Here is a 20,380-nt window from a genome sequence, read left to right as displayed (position 1 = left end):
AGCGAGGTCGATGCGAGGACGCTCTCCAGTGCCACGTGAAACTCGCGGAACAGAGCAGAGATAAAGTGTTTACTACAATTGTGAATAAGTGTTTGTGTGTTAGAATAATTTAATTATATCTGTGTTTTTTTTTTCATATGTGTTTTGGTGTATTCAGAAGTGAAGTTGTGTAAAGTCATTTAAGTTACAAATGAAGACCATGGTGATGAAGAATGGTATTAGTTCAGGTATTCAGGCCGTTAGAATGATGGCTTAAGTACATCATGGGGCCGACCTGAAACCATGAGGCCGTGGAGCTGAGTATGGAGCGTCGCCGAGTCGATAGGTACCCTGATTCATTATATCTGGCATGTGCATGATTAGCTGTTAATTTGTAAATAAATTAATGCATGATTATTCGTTTATTTCTTTTCTTAGTACTGTAGCAAGGATAGTTAGATTTTTAGGTAATTTTATACTGATGCCTAGGGGGGAATAAATCTTGTGATATTACAGCGTGTGTTGAAATGGTCTTCGCGAGTGAGGAAATAATGTGTGTAAATAATGATCTTCTGTTACGTGTGTGAAATAATGAGTTTCCTTAGTGCGCGATCTTCTAATAAATATTAACGTGCGTGTGTGTGTGTGTAAATATTTAACGTAAGTTAGGAGGCATCAGTAAGATATTAGTCAGAGGGAGTAGATAGTTTAATTGGCATGTCGCATGAAGTTCGTCAAGAAAATTTTCACTGACCCAAGATTCGAACCCGGGATCTATGGCACATTACAGTGGGATTTTGGAAGATATATGTCATCAGTAAGTAACGTGTACCGTTAATCAATGAGTAAAATTTGTGCTGTAGGGAATAAATGTCATCCTAAAATTTATCCGAGAGGTAGTTAGCTAGTGTTGAAGTAGGGGCCTCTAAGACACAAAATGCCAACCGCATGAGTCGAACCAATGATTGTGTAGCGCCATATATGTGTAAATACCGGCATAATGATATACGTGTTCCTGATAATGGAGTGAAAAATGTAGAATAATATGTGAAATATGAAATGAATAAAATATATTGAGAGTGTTATATATAATTAGTAACTGTTCGCACAGACGCATGATATTGTGGAGGAACATATGGCTTCATTTAGAGTAGAGAGAGAGAGAATTTAAGTGGGTGCGGACAAGTTAAATGCCGTGCTAACGAAATGAGCCGGGGCGTGAGATAAGGCTACAGACCGGGTCGGCGCGTTGTGTATTAGAGGGAGCCTTGTAACGTTGGTAGGGTCTTATAAGTAACAAAATATCGCATTCATTCGTAAGAAAAATTCTGTTTGTGGAACTCAGGACAGCACAATTAGATTAAATAATTATAGCTAGACTTCGTGACAGATCATTGCGGCGAGTGTAGTGATAGGTCACTGTAATGATGCCATGTAGGGTCGGAGTTCGTTGCCCGGCCGAGTCAGTGGATAAGGATTTCCCCTGTGACTATATGACTGAATATTGTTGTGCTTGTTATGTTATATGTTCTTCAGTGTATGAGCAATGTAAATTCTGTTTTGCAGTTGCAATATATTTTTTTTTGATGTTGAATTCAGTTCATGAGGTCGTATGTACTTGTGACAGTGAGGTTCTAACCCTTGTCTGTAGATTCAGTGTAGGTTAAGGTGCATTATCATTGTAGTGTCGGTCTTGCTACAGGGTAGGATATGTTTTTGTGTTAATAAACAGCTAATTAAGCATATGCGAGATATTTTTAATTTTAGATGAATCGGTGAATTAACTTAATTTAGTTATGTCAGGGTTACTATCGATTTCGTGCGTACGTTCCATATTATCGGCATTCATATGAGTGGAGGATGGTATTGAGAAAGAATAAGTAAATAGTTTCGGACTCAAATAATAATAGGGATTGTTTTATATAAATTTTTGTGATGAATAATTTTATGATATATCAAAATATTGATTAATTTAACAAATCTTACAAACGTAACTGGATAAAATTTTGATTTTAGAGGTAACAAATTCTACTGACGTGATGGTCACGAATTTAGTGAATAAAAATGAATTTAATGAATTTAATTAATTCAAATGACAAGTTAATGGATTACACGGCGGATGTTGTGCTTAATGAATTTACATAACCTCATGCATTTTTAAATGGAAGGCTATAATCAAGTAGATAATTTGGTAATTAGTAATTGCAATTACAAGGTTCATAGTAGTGATGTTGTAATTTGAAGGTCGAGAGAGAGTAATTGAATTTGTTTACTCAGAGAATAAATGAAGAAGTCTGGTTGTATATTAATATTTTAAAGGTCACTCTGACGAATTCACGAAAATACGATGGTAAATTATTATAATGATTATTTGTTTTTATTATTGAAAAATTGAAATATGGTGATAACCAAATGTGAGCAGAATGGAATTGAGTTAAATTTTGAGGCCTTAGAGTAGAGTTGGTAAATAAGGTAAAAGGAAATAGTAATCAAATTTGAATAATGTCATTTGGAAGAGGATTGAAATTTTATGAGTCATGATGTTAAAATTTATTGTCGGAGTTGACAAAAAGTTATAAACAATATTTGGTCCGAAGAGTTTATTGATTTGTACAGAAATATTTTGCTTTGCCAAAGTCTTGTTTAATAAATTTTGTGTTCGTAAAGGTTCTCATTCAGATTTTATTTAATTATTTATTTTCTTCTCTTTTATCCTTCCTGTATAATTAATTTAAGATTAGTTTTATAATATTCAAAGAGGTTTCTGTGGGTAGTACCCAGTCAGCGACCCTGTGATGTCTCAAGCCGGTGCCACATTTCAAAGGCAGGAAGGGTAGAGGGTTGAGTATGAATGTTGGAAAGAGCTAGGAAATAACAGCCAGATGCTAGAAATAATAACTAAAATATTTAACAAAATCTTTGATGGCAGAAAAATTCCCAGATGTTGGCAGGAAGGAGTAATTTGCCCGATATATAAAAGAAAAGGGGGAAAGATCGAACACGAACAACTATAGGGGTATTACCTTGTTGGATACACTCAGTAAGATTTATAATGGTATTTTAGCAAAAATAATTATGAAATGGGCAGAAGATTACTCTATACTCTCAGTGTACCAATCAGGATTCAGGAAAGGAATGAGAACTACAGACAATATATTTATAATTGAAACAATGATAGATAAATACACAAGGAGGAAAAGAGGCAGATTATATATTGCAGCAATAGACCTGCAAAAAACTTTTGATTCGGTTAGCAGACGGGCTGTCGTTGCGAAGCTGGCTGGAATAGGGATGTCAAATAAAATGATTAAAGCCATAGAAGAATTATATGCAGAAGTGATATGCTCGATTAAAGTTAAGGAAGATCTAATGGTAGGCAGGATACACTCGAATATTGGACTTAAGCAGGGATGTAAACTATCACCAATTCTGTTTCTGCTTTTTATTAATGATGTAATGGAATGTCAGGGGAAGGAGGATAGGACAAGCCCTTGCTTGAACAACAAAGAAATTCCTGGCCTAGTCTTCGCAGACGACATCCTTCTGCTCTCACTAACGACAGTCGGTATGCAAAATAGTCTTAAGAAACTGGCCGAATACTGCAGTACATGGAATTTGAAAATAAATACCAAGAAAACAAATGTAATGGTTTGTAAAAGAGGAAATAAATTAAAGAGAAATGAAAGACGCTGGTGGTTAGGTGTTGAATTAGAAGTTGTAAATAAATTACAATATCTAAGAATCATAATAACATCGAACGGGATGTGGAAGGAACAAATAAGACATGCCAAACTGAAAGGACTGGCCGCCCTATCAAGTATAAGGTCTTTAGAAAGGAAGATACCAAATATGGAATACAAGCTACACAAAAATGTTTTTAATGCTCTTGTGGTACAAAAATGTTTTTAATGCTCTTGTGGTATCAAAGTAGACAAAAAAGAATTAGATGTAATAAGTAATAAATTCTCTAAAATAATAATGGGTCTACCAGAATGCACAGCAAATAGTGGAGCTAGAAGTCTATGTGAAGACATCAGCATCCAAGCAGATATAAACAGGAAAGTAGTAAAATACTGGTTAAGATTAAGAAGTGGAGAGGGGAGAGGGGAGGGAAATGTTGAACCTAGCATACCAACACCAGATGAAACACTTAGATGATAATTATTGGGTATCGAAAGTGAAAAGTATGCTAGACAGAATAGGAATGGGAGAATACTGAGATAAAGAGATGAACAGTAAAAAGAAGAGATTCATAAAAAAATAAAAAATCACAATTAGAGTGAGGGACATAGAGAAACAGATGATTAGGGCAGAATGTGAAACCAAAAGAACACTAGCAGAATTTTGCAGAATTATTCAAAATATGTCAATAAAAAAAAAAAAAAAAAAAAAAAAAATCCTAAATAGAGAACTAAGAGGTGTGGTCTGGTGGCTAATGGGAATATATAAAAATAAGAGACTGAGAGAGAACCATAATGAAAATTATTGTTTATTCTGTCCGACCCGTTGGCTGAACGGTCAGCGTACTGGCCTTCCGTTCAGAGGGTCCCGGGTTCGATTCCCGACCGGGTCGGGGATTTTAACCTTAACTGGTTAATTCCAACGGCACGGAGGCTGGGTGTATGTGTTGTCTTCGTCATAATTTCATCCTCATCACGACGCGCAGGTCGCCTACGGGAGTCAAATAGAAAGACCTGAACCCGGCGAGCCGAACCCGTCCTGGGATATCCCAGCACTAAAACCCATACGACATTTCATTGTTTATTCTGTGGAGAAATAATGGAAGAGGCTCATTTATTGAGAACATGTAAGGGAACGAATGCACTGAGAACTAAATATTTTGGTGATGAATATAAATTAAAAGTAGAAAGAGAGAAGGAATTTTATACAATAGCTAAATTGTTAAACAAAGAATGGATCACCCCAGGATGAATAGCTAAGTTTTTTTTTTGTATTTTAAGAAGCATTAGGCAGAAAGAAATGAAAAGAGATAAGCACTAACTAAAAGTACTGTTACTGTTAGTATGTAGGGGAACTGATGTACTGAGAACTAAATATTTGAGGGCACTTAGTTGTATACATGAGGGCATGTGCTGTTTTCTCACCATTCATTTATAGTAAATGGGTAAGGGAGAGGAAGGTATGCTCGTAAGAGTGTGGGGTAGGACGGGCCTACCACAAAGGAGGATGGAGATATAAGTGAGATGAGGAATGAGGGAAGCGGGGAACAAGACGAGAGCGGTTTCAGCCCCTAGTGGCCAGCCGTAAATGGAATGGTGAGAAAGCTGCACTATCATCTGGTAGAGGTAACGGGGGTCCTCTTCTGGGCCCCACGGGTAGGGCTGGTTGTGCCTTCACAGGGAGGGTGGCCTTTTCTCACCAGGGGTGATGGCGCGGCTGGACAGTAGTAGTTAAAAAAAAAAATTTGCTTCTTAATATTAAATGGAGACGATGGATGTTTAAATAAATACTATACTAATAATAATAATAATGTTATTTGTTTTACGTCCCACTAACTACTTTTTAAGGTCTTCGGAGACGCCAAGGTGCCGGAATTTAGTCCCGCAGGAGTTCTTTTACGTGCCAGTAAATCTACCGACATGGGGCTGTTGTATTTGAGCAAATTCAAATATCACCGGACTGAGCCACGATCGAACCTGCCAAGTTGGGGTTAGAAGGCCAGCGCCTTAACCATCTGAGCCACTCAGCCCGGCAAAACTATACTATACTATACTATACTATACTAATACTAATACTAACACTAACTAAATATTTTGGTGATGAAGACAAATTAAATGTAGAATGTGGCAGAAGGAGATGAAGAGATTAGCACCACTAGTAGGTAGAAACTGTTGTATTAAATAAGCTAAGGAAGGGGAAGATACATGTTGTCCTAGACTTTATAATATTGTTCATGTCTAGGACAAATAAATTGTATTTAATATAGTAATAGTCAAATAATTGTGAGAGGGAAATGTATAAGTCATGTATCAAACTTAATGAATTGCAATAAACGAATGCCCTCTCCCCAGTTTCAGGCGATCCGGAACTGGGAGATGGGAGTATTCTATTCTATTCTAGTATTGTTCTGTGATTAGAAGAAGTGTATACTCTCTGGCTTGACGGGTAGTAATCAAACAGGGCTGCATGCAATGGCATTACTTAGGATGAAAATCACATGTACCGAGCTCGATAGCTGCAGTCGCTTAAGTGCGGCCGGTATCCAGTATTTGGGACATAGTAGGTTCAAACCCCACTGTCGGCATCCCTGAAGATGGTTTTCCATGGTTTCCCATTTTCATACCAGGCAAATGCTGGGGCTGTACTTTAATTAAGGCCACGACTGCTTCCTTCCCACTCCTAGCCCTTTCCTGTCCCATCGTCGCCATAAGACCTATCTGTGTCAGTGCGACGTAAAGCAACTAGCCAAAAAAATAAATAAAATCACATGTATCAGAATATTAGTCGCTTAGCAACCTTCTAAGTACAGATTGTATTGCGGTTAAGGGTAAGCCTTCCCCTACAATTATTGGAGTGGTAATTTAGTAATTTGATTTTATGCTCACTCAAAGTTGACTGAACTATCAATGTCTCATGATTCACCAGCAGGTAATTATGGACAGAATAAAACAAAAATGAAGCATATCAGTCCACTAGAATGGACGGACGGATATGCCAAAGCTGTTTTTAGTAAACTCTTAATGTATAGATTACACTCAACTACTATACAGGTTATCAGGAAAACACTGCTGTAACTATATGAGCCATGAGTCTGTTGACAATGATGCCCTAAATCTTTGAAAATGAAGGAGCAACAGTGGCAACTAGACAGCGCCCGTCTTGTGAAGGTATATGGTCCACTGTAAAGGAAAGTTTCTCCAACACTTTTGTGTTATGTACTTCAACCATGTACCTTATGTGGCTTGATTAATTTAATAGTTCAGCAATACTGTACTGTTTTGTGCCTGGCTGTATGTCAGGCTATGATAGAGTAGTTGATGATGTGTGATTTTTTCACCACCGAAGGATAGAAATAAATTTTGATAGTAAAATCGGATACTTTTATTGTGAACGGTGAAAAAGTCGATATCTCTCATGTGAGATGAAAATTACATCCAGGAGCAGTGCTTCACATTTTCCCTAACCTTTAAGTAGTTCATGGCTGTTTGTTTTAGTAAGCTGGGAGTTATGTGCTATTTATCTGTATATGTGCACTCCAGTAACTTGTGCTTTCCGCAACATGTGATGAAGGCCTTAGCTCTTATTTCCATGTGTGATTTTTTTTTTTTTTTTGCACCCTGCTGTGGTATTTTTATTTTAATCTCTCATTGTTTTTTAAAAGACAGTGTATATACTTATCAGTTACAGAGTAATATGTTTCCTCTGGCATCATACCTAAGACCAGCTGGTCGGTACTGTGGAGCTTGCTCAATCAAGCGCTGCCGGGCGGGGTGCTTATATTCGTCATGTTTTTACCTCTCAATTGCCATTGCACTTTTCAGGAATGTTTCCATTCTATTTAATACAGAGAAACACCTTTCTCTTTATACAGCAGCCGTTCAATCAATCAATCAATCAATCAATCAATCAATCAATCAATCAATCAATCAATCAATCAATCAATCAATCAATACTGATCTGCATTTAGGGCAGTCACACAGGTGGCAGATTCCCTATCTGTTGGTTTCCTAGCCTTTTCTTAAAGGATTTCAATGACATTGGAAATTTATTGAACATCTCCCTTGGTAAGTTATTCCAATCTCTAACTCCCCTTCCTATAAATGAATATTTGCCCCAATTTGTCCTCTTGTATTTCAACTTTATCTTCATATTGTGATCTTTCCTACTTTTAAAGACGCCACTCAAACTTATTCGTCTATTAATGTCATTCCACGCCATTTTTCCGCTGACAGCTCGGAACATACCAACTCAGTCGAGCAACTTGTCTCCTTTCTCCCAGTTCTTCCCAGCCCAAACTTTGCAACATTTTTGTAATGCTACTCTTTTGTCAGAAATCACCCAGAACAAATCGAGCTCCTTTTCTTTGGATTTTTTCCAGTTCTTGAATCAAGTAATCCTGGTGAGGGTCCCATACACTGGAACCATACTCTAGTTGGGGTTTTACCAGAGGCTTATAAGCCCTCTCCTTTACATCCTTGTTACAACCCCTAAACACCCTCATAAGCATGTGCAGAAATTTGTATCCTTTATTTACAATCCCAATTATGTGATTACCCCAATGAAAATCTTTCTTTATATTAACACCCAGATACAATTATTCCCAAAAGGAACTTTCACTCCATCAATGCAGTAATTAAAACTGAGAGGACTTTTCCTATTTGTGAAACTCACAACCTGACTTTTAACCCCGTTTATCATCATACCATTGCCTACTATCCATCTCACAACATTATCAAGGTCATTTTGCAGTTGCTCACAATCTTGTAACTTATTTATTACTCTATAGAGAATAACATCATCCACAAAAAGCCTAACCTCTGATTCCACTCCTTTACTCAAATCATTTATATATATAAGAAAATATAAAGGTCCAATAATACTGCTTTGAGGAATTCCCCTCTTAATTATTACAGGGTCAGATAAAGCTTCGCCTACTCTAATTCTCCGAGATCTATTTTCTAGAAATATAGCAACCCATTCAGTCACTCTTTGTCTAGTCCATTTGCACTCATTTTTGCCAGTAGTCTCCCATGACCTACCCTATCAAATGTTTTAGAAAGGTCAATCACGATACAGTCCATTTAACCTCCAGAATCCAAAATATCTGCTATATCTTGCTGGAATCCTACAAGTTGAGCTTCAGTGGAATAACCTTTCCTAAAACCGAACTGCCTTCTATTGAACCAGTTATTAATTTCACAAACATGTCTAATGTAATCAGAAAGAATGGCTTCCCAAAGCATACATGCAACGCATGTCAAACTTACTGCCCTGTAATTTTCAGCTTTATGTCTATCACGGCTGGAAGCTGATATATATGAATTTACACTCTATTCTGGAGTGAAATTCGAGTAAAGGGCCAATTCTACCATCTATGGGTAAAGTAGCACATAACTCACCCTCTGCATAAAAGGATATTTCCTTGTTGACCACTCCCAGGTAGCGTTATTGGCAGCATGAATCGTAGTTACTTGGTGAATAAATTATCGGCCGCTTTGAGGGTCTGATAAGACTTTATATGTCAGGCAAGTCTTGAGAGCTGAATATTATTAACTGTAATTTTGGTAATGGATGACATCATGAGAACAGCAAAAGCAGCATATGGAGGAAGAGAAATGAACATGATGTTATTTGCAGATGATATTGTGATTTGGGGAGAAGATGACAGGAAGGTTCAAGAACAGTTGAATGTGCTGAATGGGAAGATCAAAGAATGTGGATTGAAAATAAGTGTAGAAAAGAGTAAAACTCTTGTTATGACTAGAGGGGAGAAAGAAGGGAAAGGTCAGATTAGACTTGCAGACAAGCCCCTGGAAGTAGTGGAAACATTTAAATACCTGGGGTGTGAATTAATGGAGAATGCTCGACTGGATGCTGAGATCAGGAAAAGGATTCAAGCTGGAAGTTGTTTCTATCATAGTGTAAGAAACATGTTATGGGACAAAGATGTGCCAATGGAAGCAAAGGATACTATGTACAAGATGTATTACGTACCCATAACAACTTACGGAGCAGAAACTTGGACAATGACAAAGAAGGATGAGAGTCGAATACAGGCAGCCGAAATGAAGTTCTTGAGGAGTATGATACAGAAGAGTAGAAGAGACAAAATAAGGAATGAGAAAATCCAGGAAGAAATTGGAGTGGAAAAAATGAATGATAGAATAGAGAAGAGCCGACTAAGATGGTTTGGGCACATAAAGTGAATGAGCGATGAAAGAATGCCAAAAAAGGTGATGGAAATGCAAATCCAAGGAAGGAGAGGCCGTGGACGACCACGATTGAGATGGAAGGATACCATCCAACGCAGCATTATAGAAAGAAACCTGGACTGGGACACAGTGTTGGAGGAGGAGTGGTGGAAAGACCGAAGAAAGTGGAGAGGAACCATATTTGTCCCTACCCGGCTACAGCTGGATAAAGGGAAATGATGATGATGATGATGATGATGACAGCTTCAATTAACTCATTATCTTGAAAAAAATATATCACAACAGCGATTGGTATTGTACTGCAGTTTTTAATCATGAATGCTTCTCTTGCGTTTTTACAGTCACGTGAGTCTCTCGTGTCTACAGTGTTGGGGACACATATTGTATGGGAAGCTTTCACGAGGAAACTCTACAAGGGTACAAAATCAAAACTTATTTGTAAATCACCTCAAATGTAGTTCAATTTCTCAAATTTTACTTTTTTCAGTTTTTGAATACCAGACATAAGTTGTTATGCGCGCTAACGTTTCCAAAAACCTTCATGTAGCATAATGGCTAAGGTGCTTGCTTCCTACCATGAGGTACGGTACACAGGTTTGAGTCTCCATCCTGCCAGATTTCTTAAATTTTATAATTCACTGTTGTATTCAGCTACAGGCCTTACACGTGTTCCTTTAATGATAATATATTTCATTCAAACGTTCAATCACAATATCATACCTATTAGGAAAATGAATTATATATGTGCAGGTTATGGAAAGTGACAGGATTAAATATTAGAATGCAATAAATTATTATCAATAAAAGGAAGCATGTAGAATTAAACAAGGCCACAGAGCTACTTGTAATAGAGGATCTTGGAGCCAATTATTTATTTCACAAAAACCTACAGACAGAATGGTCAAAGACAGTTAGTCCATCAGGAAGATGTATGTATATGCAGTATACAGAAGCACATAAAAGAGAGATTTAAAAACAATAAATAGGAACAAAAACAACTTTGAATTGAAATTAAATAAAAAGAGAAAGCTTAAATGAGACTTGAGTCTGTGTACTTTCTACTTCGGAGCAAGCAGCTTGATCACTCCACTACAAGAAGGCTTTTGGAAGCCCTAGCTTACAGGATGGCTTATGACTGGTGTGTGAAAATATGAACGTTAACTTCGAGACTTTAAGCCCAAATAGGTATTGATTTTGAACAGACTGGATTAATTTCACAAAGTACATAAATCAATTCTGTAACACTACACACTCCCCTTTCTAGGCTTGTTGGTGATAATCAGCTGATGCAAGTATAGGAAATTAGGACTGTTGAAATGTGTTTCATACAGTTGATGATAGACAGCACCCCTATCAAAAGTGAGAAAATGCTGAAAATCGTCTAGACAACCTCATATATCAGTGTCTAGCTCAGGAAGCTACCTAGCACTTAAGCGGAAGTGGTAGCATGTAAGCCACAGTACCAGGTGATTTACAACACCCTGGGTAGTTACCTCCCAAGTTTCCATCTAGTTTTAAGGAAGGCATATGACCCTGTGATCTAATGGGCCAGCCACTACGGATGTGCAACAATACATAATAATCATTGCTTGAATGGTCCCTTGAAGTGCATTAATGTAAATTAAGTAACAAGATCATATAAACTTACCCAAATGACTAACTTCTCTTCTTCCTTGCCAGCCTTTTGTCTCCACAGAGGCACTGTGCGACTATCATTGGATACAAATACAACATAGCAGTGCTGCAACTCTAGAGGATGTCTTGTGCTGATGTCCTGGCATAATTTCCACACATTTTCTTCACTGTGAACATATGGAAAACACCAGTATGATAACAAAATAATATTTCAAAATACAAGGTTTTGTATCGGTAAACGTAAGTTCTACAAGATTACATTTTATAAAATATGCATTATCTATGTGACTCAAGTACCTACAGAACATTCTGTTAGTGAGCAGTGGCATCAGAGTACAGTAAACGCCTTCTTAACTGGCCAAATCAGTGAAAAATGTAATTTCCGGTTTCCCACTGCTGTGATCACCCTCACTGCTACCATCCCACTACGTTCATGGAGGAAACACAGAGGAGGGTTCAATAACCTCCGGCAAAAGGTCATTAATCGACCAGAGATTGGCTAATGGAGAATTAGGAGAGAACGCAAACATGAGTTTGATAGGAGTTTGCCCATGCGATTCATGCTTAGCCAAGTTGAAAGCCAAAGACAACCATTCCAAATTAGAGTCACAATGAGAGTGATCATTTGAGTGATAGGCAATCAAGGCTGATCTCAAGTTGCGGTTAAAACGTTCCGCATATGAAGGATTTGGGTAGTGGGGAGATGTAGTAGTATGGTTTATCCCTAACCCAAAACAGAACTTCTTAAATGCATGAGAAGTGAACACTGAAGCAATGTTTGACACCAGATACTGGCAAGGACCAAACGTTCCAAAAATCTGTTTCAAACATAAGACAGTACTCTTGGTTGTGGCATCACGCATGGGAAATAACCAAACGAAACGGGAAAATGCACCAACACAAACTAGCACATATCTACGGCCAGACCGGGAACCCGGGAAAGGTCCTAAATGGTCCACAAACAGCTTCTCCATAGGGCGATTAGCTAGTTCAGAGGTAAGGAAACCTAATCGGGTATTCTGAGCTGGGTTACTTAAGGAACAGACAGTACAAGATAGAATGTACTTACGAATATCTCCATCCATACCCTTCCATATAAAATGATTTCTAATCTTTGCTCGAGTTTTGAAGATCCCAAGATGACCACCTAAATGGGAAACATGGAAATATTTGAAAATCATAGGGACCATGGCAGATGGAAGAACGACTTTCAACTTACGATCATAACGAGAAACACAAAGCAGCACACCATTCTTGATGACGTATGGCTAGACTTCTTCTCCCGCAGAAATTCTCCGGATAATGCCAGCGCGAGTTTAATCTTTTCCTTGATGCTCACGCAATCCCTGAAACAATTCGGGAATTTCTAGAAGAACAGAATTAGCTTTCTCAACCTTTTCTTCTACCAGATCATCAGTACCAGGGTAAAACATACGACTCAACGCGTCAGCAACAACATTCTTGGAGCCCTTAATATGCTTCACAGAGAACTTGAAAGCGGAAATACGGACGGCCCAGCGAGCGAGTCTACCAGTCGAACGAGGCTTCCGTAAAACCCAATAGAGAGCCTGGTTGTCGGTCTCAAGGTCGAACTCAGAGTGCTCAATGTAAAAAAGGAATTTTCCAAAGCGAACAAGACAGTGAGCGCTTCGAGCTCGTACACAGAGAATTTTACTTCCGCAGAGGTTAACGTTCTGGACGCATAAGCAACCGGACGGCGCCCCAGCTCAGTGTCTTGGAGAAGAACTCCAGCAATAGCGCTCCCAGAAGCATCCGTTTGAACAATAAATCGCTTGGAGAAATCCGGGATAGTTAGGAGGGTTAGCAATAGCAGATTTTAAATCCTCAAAAGCAACTTGCTGTTCCGATCCCCAAACAAACTTTACTCCTTTCTTCCGAAGATAGTTCAATGGAATAGCCCTCTGAGCAAAATTGGGCACGAACTTCCTAAAGAAATTACACATGCCAATGAAATGGGCAACAGCTCTGACGTTTCGAGGCGCAGGGAACTCGCTTATAGATTTGGTACGATCAGGATCAATAATTACCCCACTAGACGACACAATATGTCCCAAGAACGAAATCTGTGGTCTGGCGAACGAGACCTTGGTAGGTTTGACAGTTAAACCTGCTTTCTGAAGACGGCTAAAAACTTCCCACAGATGATGGACATGTTGATCAAAATCCTCACCGAAAATAATCAGGTCATCTAAATCATTTATGACGAACTTGAATTTGATGTCAGAAAGAACTGTGTCTAACAAACGAGACAAAACAGAAGCACCCGTGGCCAATACGAAAGGAATTCTCTCGAATTCGAATAGGTCCCAGTCTGTAGCAAAAGCTGTTAAATGTTTAGATATGCCTGATATGCCTGATTCAGATCTAAGGAAGTGAAGACCGTAGCCTTACTGAACCAAGCAAAACACGATTGCAAATCAGGCAATGGGACAGATTCAATAGCAACATTCCTGTTTAGAACCCTATAGTCAATAACAGGGCGAAGTCCACCTTGTGCCTTAGGAACCAGAAATACCGGTGACGAGTAGGCAGATGTAGACCTCCGAATGATACCTTGATCTAACATAGCTTGGATTTGCTCTTTGAGGACTTTCATTTTGGGCGGTGCTAAACGATACGGTGGTGATTTAACAGGGGTGTGATTGGTAAGTTCGATCTTGTACTCAAGGACGTTTGTTAGCCCAAGTTTATCCGTAAGGACATCGGAAAATTCCTTACAAAAACTCTGAATACACCCTGCTCGCTCAGACTTCAGTGAGACACATCAGGTAGGGCAACATCAACAGACGACAACATAGTCTCATTCGACTTGACCTTTCCATTCAAAGGATATTGATGAAACCCAGGGATCAATACCTTGGACTGAAACTGAAAATGAATAGATCCTGCAGACAAATTAAGAATGAGCCCAGAAAGTGCAATGAAATCGGCTCCCAGAATGACTGCACGGGATAACTCGTTGACAACCACGAAGCTGAATTTCCAAGAAAAGGAAGCTATTCTTACAGAAACTCTAAATCTGCCTAGAATACCTAGCTTACTGCCATTCGCCGTCACATACGTAGAAGACACAGGTTCTAGTTTATTAAACTTATTTGAGCTCTTTAACAGTTCATAAAGTTCCTTATCAATTAAGGACACTACGCTCCCCGAATCAACTAGGGCAGACATGGGTACCTTGTTCACTTTAACATTCAAATAGGGCAGTTGAGGTCGATGAATGGTCTTTACTCGAGTCCAATCTCGCAAATTACTAGGAGACCCAAACAAATGGCTTTCTAACAAACTTGAAAGATCAAAACAACCTTCAGTTTGAGGAATGAACATCGGCAAATGACCGTTGAGTGCGTCCGGCACTCCTTCTGCTACTCTGTTACATGATAGCTTTCCTAGTCAACTCATGTTGGAGCAATCACCTCTAGATGATTTGGTACGATTTCGTTGAAGTACAGGACAATTAGGACGTACATGTGTGTTAGACCCACACTCGTAACACTTATGTTCTACGGGCTGAGAACCGGAGTCACTACTGCTAGATTTAGAAAACTGCCGCCGAGGACAAGCATTTCGTAGATGATCAGCCGATTTACACAGAAAACAACGTCGTGTTTTGTCTACAGAAGGAGAAACAGGTACAGAAGCGCTACTAGATGACGGTCTATCGATATTACGGAATGAGTCCGTATATTTTACTCCTTCTGCCGCAACACAAGCGTTTTCTAGCTCAAGGAAAGAATTAGGCCTTGATGAAAATGACAAGTAAGACCTATACTCGGGCGTCAGACCTTCAACAATAGAACTCAAATCTCACCTTCCGAATATTTCAAGCAGAAAACTCTCGAAAACATTTTAATGTCCCTAACGTACTCTGAGCGTGACTCATTACTTCGTTGTACTCGAAAGAAATGTCGCTGCACTAGAGATGATAGTGTTCTGGGAGGAATACATTCACGTAACAGTTTCGCGTGGAAATCCCCAAGAGAATCACGTTCAGACATGGCCACAGCTATGCGACTGGCTAAATTTCCAGAAGCATGCGGATAAATTATTTGAAAAATCAGATCATCTTTGACACCATATACAGCACTATGCTCGAGAAATTCAATTAGAGTGCGCAGGAACTCAATAACTTGTTCGATAGAGTCAACAGAATAAGACTTCATCCCGTTAATACGTAATTGCAGCGGATGTGGTAGCTTTGTGAAATTAACGACTGAAGAAATATTCTCTGTTACAGATGAATCATCGCCGGATGAAATTGGGTGACCAGGCGGTGGTTGCGAAAGTCCCTGTTCAGTAAGTTCAGCAACATCACCAGGCTTATTTTCAACGGAGACAGAAAACAAGATATCTCCCATCCCCAAAAGAGACTCAATTTTATTCGACCACAAAACTAATAAGGACCGGGCGAGTTGGCCGTGCGCGTAGAGGCGCTCGGCTGTGAGCTTGCATCCGGGAGATAGTAGGTTCGAATCCCACTATCGGCAGCCCTGAAAATGGTTTTCCGTGGTTTCCCATTTTCACACCAGGCAAATGCTGGGGCTGTACCTTAATTAAGGCCACGGCCGCTTCCTTCCAACTCCCAAGCCTTTCCTATCCCATCGTCGCCATAAGACCTATCTGTGTCGGTGCGACGTAAAGCCCATAGCAAAAAAAGAAAAACTAATAAGGTTTTCACATCATCGCCCATACTATCACTAAATAATACCTGGAGATCAGACACACGGTTCCTGTAATGGAGCAGGCGAGCTTTAATACGACGAATCTGTTTTCGTGTGACATCACCTTGACCTTGACTAAACTCGTCCAACGTGGACTCTATTTGAGACAGCGAAACCCCGATATGACCTAACGCACTGTCAAGAACAATGGAAGGTTGACAGCTCGATAAACTAACAGGGTTACGTAACGAGGAACGAAGAAGTCTAATATTGTCGTCTAATGTACCGGCAGGAGAAACGCCCCTAATACACAGTTCATATCCCAGCTCCTCGGTTCGTAGCAATTCGAGACCGAAACAGTCGCGTATCTTATCCTCATTAACGGGTCCCATTGACCCTTGTGAATCTTTACTAGTATCAGTCATAATTGCTCCTTTAAATACGAAAGAATAATAGACAAGACAATTTACTGATGGAAACCACGCTCTGCTACCACCTGAGAGGAAGCTAGGTGGACCGAGGTTAGGGAGCGTTCCATCTGTAAATTCATCCGTCTTTTATTCACTGGTAACATACTTACAACATTATAATTGAAGCACTCTTTCAAAAGTAAACCAAAAAACTACTATTAGGCTCGTACATACAAGAGAGAACAAAAGATCTATTACCCCCAGAAAATATAAAGAAAAAACAAGTAGTACTAGAATGTAATATTAAACGTTAACATTAAAGAAAAAGAAACGGCCTTCAACTGGCCATAGGCCCCTGGGCTACGAACCCCGCACATCCACACAGCACAGCACACACAGAAGTACAACTCAAACCCAATTACACACCCATTCGCGGCCACAAGCATTAACCTTTCAATCAATATACACATGTAACATTCACTCACGACTTACGCTCCGATGTTCGCAGCACAGAAGCCTTGGGTTCGAAAAGAACTTCCAAGTAGATGCTCTAGAGAGCGACAAATATATGAGACCCAAACGCTGGATACAACCAGCCACCAAGACTACGATTGAGAAGGGAAGGAGAAGGGACAGGAGGGGGAACAACCAATGTAGAAACAATACACTCAACTCATAGCGCAGGCGCACTTCAAGTGTCTGCAAGTCTTTTGAGTCTGAGAGCGTAATAGAAGTTTCTCGTAACACAATTTCTTAAATACATGAAAATATCTGTGATAGTTTGCAAAAGGCTAACTCATGACAGGACAGGGGTAAGGTGAGGGTGTATTCTGCTCGAAGGCAGGTCCGAACCTCCTCCATTCCCTTACCCCCCACCACCAACAGCAGGTGGCGTAACTTCGGAGATCTCCCGGGATCAGGTGTTTCAATACGGCTACGGCCGTTGGCACAGGACAGGGAGGGTTGATGTTTTTATAAGGAATAAAATAGATACTTTCGTACCTTTGAGATAGGCCACTGCCGACGTCTTTTCCAAATCCTTCCCATTCCTATCCGTGGGGGAAAATGCCAAACTGAGCGCAACATGTTACACAAGAATTTCAAAACAAAACAAAAACCTTTAATTTCCCTTCCCCGTTGTGTGTTCGCCAGTCAGACAATAACGTTGCACATTCAGAGTATGTGACGGTACATCAAATTATGTGTACGATAGTTTACAAAATATGCCTGGTATCCGTTCTGTGGCTGGAATCAATGCCAGGAAACAACTTGCATGCCAATACGTCCTTGGCCGATCGCACGCTGTCTGATGCGGCACGCAAAGGCCCCAAATGCGGTTTATATTGATATCTCAAAAACCAACTGTCCGATTTTTAAAATACATATTTGAACTTGTACGCAGTTGTACTTTTAGGCCAGCTGTATGTATCCGTGCTTTTTGATTTAATTTTTTCTATTTGTTTTATGTCACACCGACACAGACAGGTCTTATGACGACGATGGAATTAGGAAAGGCCTAGAAATGGAAAGGAAGCGGCCGTGGCGTTAAGGAACAGTCCCAGCATTTGCCTGGTGTGTTAATGGGAAACCACGGAAAACATCTTCAGGGCTGCCGACAGTGGTGTTCGAACCCACTATATCTTGGATACAAGGTCACAGCTGCGCGCTCCTAATCACATGGCCAACTCGCCCGTTCCGTTTCATTTAAAAATATGGAGTTAGTATCAATATCTCGGTTATTAATCACCCCATGAGAATAAGTAGCACATTATTTTACAAGCGCCAGGGTATCACTTACGAATATGAAAACATAATGCAGATATCTTTAATGGTTTAGATGTTATTTCCGTGTAACATCTTAGGTGAATAATCTGTACATTTTGAGATATCGAGCGACTTTCAAACTTTTAATTTCTTCGTTATGGACTGATATTGTAGATACATGCCATTTGCTTTTTATTTTATATTTTACAATTCTGCCAAGGTTACATAGGGTGTCAACTACTAGAACAGGGCACAAGAGATTTTTCTGTGCTTGACAGGTATGTCAACCACTAGCTAATTTCATATATCCAACTAATCTTCTTGTTAATTTTACCCAGGCTTCCTAAAGATATGCTCTATAAAATGGTAGAATTTCACATTGATAGCACAAGCGTATGCTGTGGCTGTCAACTACTAGCACTAGATTATTTTTTAATTATTTTTCGTTTCATCTTTGGATTCAGGTACATAAAGATGGGAACAACTAGAAAATTATTTAATTACGAGCACGAACAAATGCAGAGGGCACCTTACTTATGTACATTATTTTTTGCTATTTGCTTTACGTCGCACTGACACAGATATGTCTTACGGCGGCGATAGGATAGGCCTAGGAATTGGACGGAATCGGCCGTGGCCTTAATTAAGGTACAGCCCCGGCATTTGCCTGGTGTGAAAATGGAAAACCACGGGAAACCATTTTCAGGGCTGCCAACAGTGGGGCTTTACTTATGAACGGAGAGGAATCACCGTCCCTACTGCAGCTAGGCATCATGGTGTTCCTCGTGTAACTTTACAAAGCAAGAGGCAAGACCCATGTAGGCCGCAAAATGGGGCCTTGTACAGTTTTAACCACCGAAGATGAAGCAGTTTTGGTAACATGAATTAAACATGTTGCTAAAGCTGGCTTCCCAGTCAACAGGAATCAGGTGGCTGACAATGTTCAGGAATTATTAAAAAATATGAATCGCAACAAGTCCATTGTTCAAAAACGGACGTCTAGGTAGGACTTGGTTCAAATCTTTCCTAAAGCAAAACCCCTCAGTATCCGTCAGAGTCGCAGAAAATCTGACTGTGTCAAGGACCTCTGTCACGCAAATTATTTATCGTAATAACTAAATAACTTAAAAGAGGGAATTAGCTGATAAACCAGTAGGGATTGTACAAATTGCTTTTTTTATAATTTCTAGTTTCATGTGATTGTTTAAATAACTCTTAGGTTCTTCAGTCTGTCGGAACTTAAAAATGGAATACAAAATTTGTTCTCCACAAAGTGGGCGGCGACTGCCCCCCCCCCCCCCCAATCGACGCTACTGGCTGCATTGATCCTTATGATGTTATTAATATTAATTTGAAGATCAGCAAGGTTACTTGCTAACACAACGATACCATCATCAAAGCGGATGTTATTATTGGCATTGTCATTTATCCTAAACCCTAGGATAACATCTTCAACCGTTTCTCTGAACACTGTCGTAGGACAGGTATCCTAATTATGATAAAACCTTCAATACTCGTATTTTGAAGGTTTACATTTAGCCGAAAGTATTACGTTATTATATTTATGTTTCGTGTCTATGGACGTATAACGTGCATATGCTTATCCTGGTTAACATAGCAACGGACGTACGGACACACAGACTTCCAATATGGCGTCAAGGAACAGCACCATTAGATCTCTAATGTGAAACATGTATAAATTCTATGTAGATTGTTTTTGTGACGAGTGATTGTTTTTTATCTTCATCTGACAGGATAAGTTCGTAGCGATAATAAAGTTGTTTTTAGAATACGTAAAAGTGTTCTCGTGTGATATTTTTATTGCGTAAAATAGAAAATCGCATATAGAGAACGATAAATTGGCGACCGTGACAGAACTTTCGAAGTTTAATGATGAATATTGATCAAATGACTGTAGTGATTTTACGAAAGGCGCTGATATCCCGAGGGTTACCGACGGCTGGGAGCAAGTCGGAACTACAAGAGAGACTACGCCGGGATCTGATAGAAAATGAGG

General features: G+C 39.4%; 1 protein-coding gene across 1 annotated transcript in view; it reads right to left on the bottom strand.

Annotated features, from left to right (window-relative positions):
* tun (tungus) overlaps positions 1-20,380 on the bottom strand; it is an 84,351-nt gene that overhangs the window by 24,590 nt on the left and 39,381 nt on the right. The window contains exon 2 of the mRNA XM_067147994.2: positions 11,521-11,674. Coding sequence (XP_067004095.2) covers positions 11,521-11,674 — 154 coding nt within the window. The remainder of the gene's footprint in view (positions 1-11,520; positions 11,675-20,380) is intronic.

This window comes from Anabrus simplex, chromosome 5 (genome assembly GCF_040414725.1).
Source record: "Anabrus simplex isolate iqAnaSimp1 chromosome 5, ASM4041472v1, whole genome shotgun sequence".
In the NCBI taxonomy this organism is placed as follows: Eukaryota; Metazoa; Arthropoda; class Insecta; order Orthoptera; family Tettigoniidae; genus Anabrus; species Anabrus simplex.
Note: the sequence above shows the minus strand (reverse complement) of the source record. Positions and strands in the feature narration are given on the sequence as shown.